Source organism: Dipodomys ordii, unplaced genomic scaffold (assembly GCF_000151885.1).
Source record: "Dipodomys ordii isolate 6190 unplaced genomic scaffold, Dord_2.0 Scaffold166, whole genome shotgun sequence".
In the NCBI taxonomy this organism is placed as follows: Eukaryota; Metazoa; Chordata; class Mammalia; order Rodentia; family Heteromyidae; genus Dipodomys; species Dipodomys ordii.
Genome location: NW_012267382.1, coordinates 683543 through 685811, shown reverse-complemented (window position 1 = coordinate 685811; position 2269 = coordinate 683543). Strand labels below are relative to the sequence as shown.

Here is a 2269-nt window from a genome sequence, read left to right as displayed (position 1 = left end):
CCCAGCCCCACTCACTTGGCGGCGACCGGCGGGCCAGAAGCGTGCGACCTCGGCGGCGTCAGGAAGCGAAAGGAAGACGGCCGCGCCAGGGGCGGGGGTTAACCGCTACCCAGAAGCCCCCGGGACGCCCGGGGCTCCGCGTGGGGGCGCCTCCTGATGACGTAAGCCGCCCAGCCACTGCCTTCGGGGCGGGAGCCACAGTCCGGTCCTCGGTCTGGTTACGGCTCTGGGGCGCAGTCTGGCGCGGGACTGGAACAGACTCGCCTGGCGCGGGGACAGTGAGCGCTCAAGTTCGTGGTGTATACTTCACGATCCTTCGGCGCCCGGCTCCCCCAGCATGCCACGCGGCGCCTACAGTTCCCAGCATCCAGCGCGGCCGAAACGCATCTTTGCCGGCGAACTGCAAGTCCCGTGGTGCACCGCCACCGGAAGTGCGCGCCGCCGGCCTGCGCGTGCTGCACGTGGGCGCAGGAGGAGCTTGCGGGCTGCCAGCGTTTTCTCCCTGGTCCCGAAGGCCGGACGCGCGGCCCGGCCCGGCCCGGCCCGGCCCGGGGGCGAGCCGCCTCGGAGCAGCGGTCATGGTTCTGGCTTCAGGCCGTGGCTCGCGCCCTGCCCTGTGGGCCCGACAGCCTGGCCCGGAGAGCGGGGGCCCGGGGGGGGCCCGGGGGGACGTGGTGGGCCGCCGAGTCCCCAGCCACACTTCACCCTCCCCGGCGCGGTGCAGGCTGAGCAGCCGGCAGACCTGCGTGGCCCTGGCCTCGGTGTCCACGTGGTCGCTAGCACACGCCACCCACCCGAGAGCTGGGATCCCGAGGGAACTGGCTCTGCCCTGTCTGCACAGCTTTTGCTCTTTATTGGGGTCGATCGTGGGGCTTAACCTCCGGGCCTGGGTGCTGTCCCCGAGTCCCCGAGCTTCCTGTTTCCTGGTGGTTAATAGATAAGCCTCACGGACTTTCCTGTTCAGGCTGGCTCTGAACTGTGGCCCGCAGGTCTCGGCCTCCTGAGTAGCTAGGATCCCAGGCGTGAGCCACCAGCGCCTGGCAGCTTCTGTTCTAGTTGGAGGAAGTTGGAGTAGGGTTGCTGGAGGCCTTTTGTCTGGATCGTTCTACAAGTGGTTAACTTTGAGCCAAAAGATGAGTGGCTGTTCCTGCCAAGATTATCTCCAGGCTGGCAGGAGATGGGCTCGACAGGCCGTGCCCGAGTACGTGCCTTTCTGCGCATGCGTAGTGCGTCATATGCCTGTTTGTGAGCCCACACTTTTTCCCCAGTGTCACTTGTTATTTTAAGTGTACTGTTCAACTGCAACAAGCACATGCGAGTTGTGCAACCCATTATGAAACCGGTTAGACGTCTGGCCCGAACTCCCGTCCTCCATCTGTCAGAATTAGCTGGCCACCGGGGCTGGCCTAGCACCAGCTAAACAGAAAAAGCTGGAAGTGGCCCTGTGGCTCAAGTGGTAGAGTGCTAGCCTTGAGCAAAAAGAAGCTCAGGGACAGTGCCCAGGCTCTGAGTTCAAACCTCAGGATAGGCAAAAAAAAGACCTGGCCACTTTACCGACAGACAGAGAATATATAGGTCTGGCAAGGCACCAGTAAGACTAATAATAGCTACTCTGGAGTCAGATTTGAGGATCTAAGCCAGCCCAGGTATACAAATCCTTGAGACTCAACTTCCAATTAATTACTAAAAGTAATGTCTGCTAAGTGCTAGGATTTCAAGCCCCAGCACCACACAAAAATAGTCAAGGGCAGAGAAAGGAGATGGGTTTTGTAACTTTTTTGGGGGGAAGGGGGTTGGTCAATACTGGGGTTTAAACTCAAGGTGATATGATTACTCAGCACTCTATCACCTGAATCATGCCCCCTGCCAGCTTTTTGCTGGTCAATTTGGAGGTGGAGCCTTTGGACTTTTTTTTGGGGGGGGGTTCTGGTCGTGGGGCTTGAACTCTGGGCCTGGGCACTGTCCCTCAGCTCTTCAGCTCAAGGCTAGCGCTCGATCACTTGAGCCACAGCGCCACTTCCGGCTTTTTTCTTTTTTCTTATGTGGTGCTGAGGAATCGAACCCAGGCCTCATGCATGCAAGGCAAGCGCTCTACCACTGAGCCACCTTCCGAGCCCTGGGCTGGCTTTGAACCGCGATCCTCAGACCTCAGCCTCCTGAGTAGCGGGCGCCCGGCTTCCCCCGGACTTTCCAGCCTGGCCGGACTTTCCAGCCCTGGGGCCGCAGAGCGCCCCGGAGAGCCCCGGGGAGGCGGAGGCGGCGGCGGGGC

General features: G+C 61.2%; 2 protein-coding genes across 2 annotated transcripts in view; both read right to left on the bottom strand.

Annotated features, from left to right (window-relative positions):
- The window catches only part of Rplp2 (ribosomal protein, large, P2), a 19419-nt gene extending 19305 nt beyond the window's left edge, over positions 1-114 (bottom strand). Inside the window, exon 1 of the mRNA XM_013033374.1 lies at positions 16-114. The gene's annotated coding sequence lies outside the window, so the exon portion shown is untranslated. The remainder of the gene's footprint in view (positions 1-15) is intronic.
- The window catches only part of Pnpla2 (patatin-like phospholipase domain containing 2), a 17624-nt gene extending 17044 nt beyond the window's left edge, over positions 1-580 (bottom strand). Inside the window, exon 1 of the mRNA XM_013033350.1 lies at positions 356-580. Coding sequence (XP_012888804.1) covers positions 356-580 — 225 coding nt within the window. The remainder of the gene's footprint in view (positions 1-355) is intronic.
- Between the last annotated feature and the right edge of the window lie 1689 nt (positions 581-2269).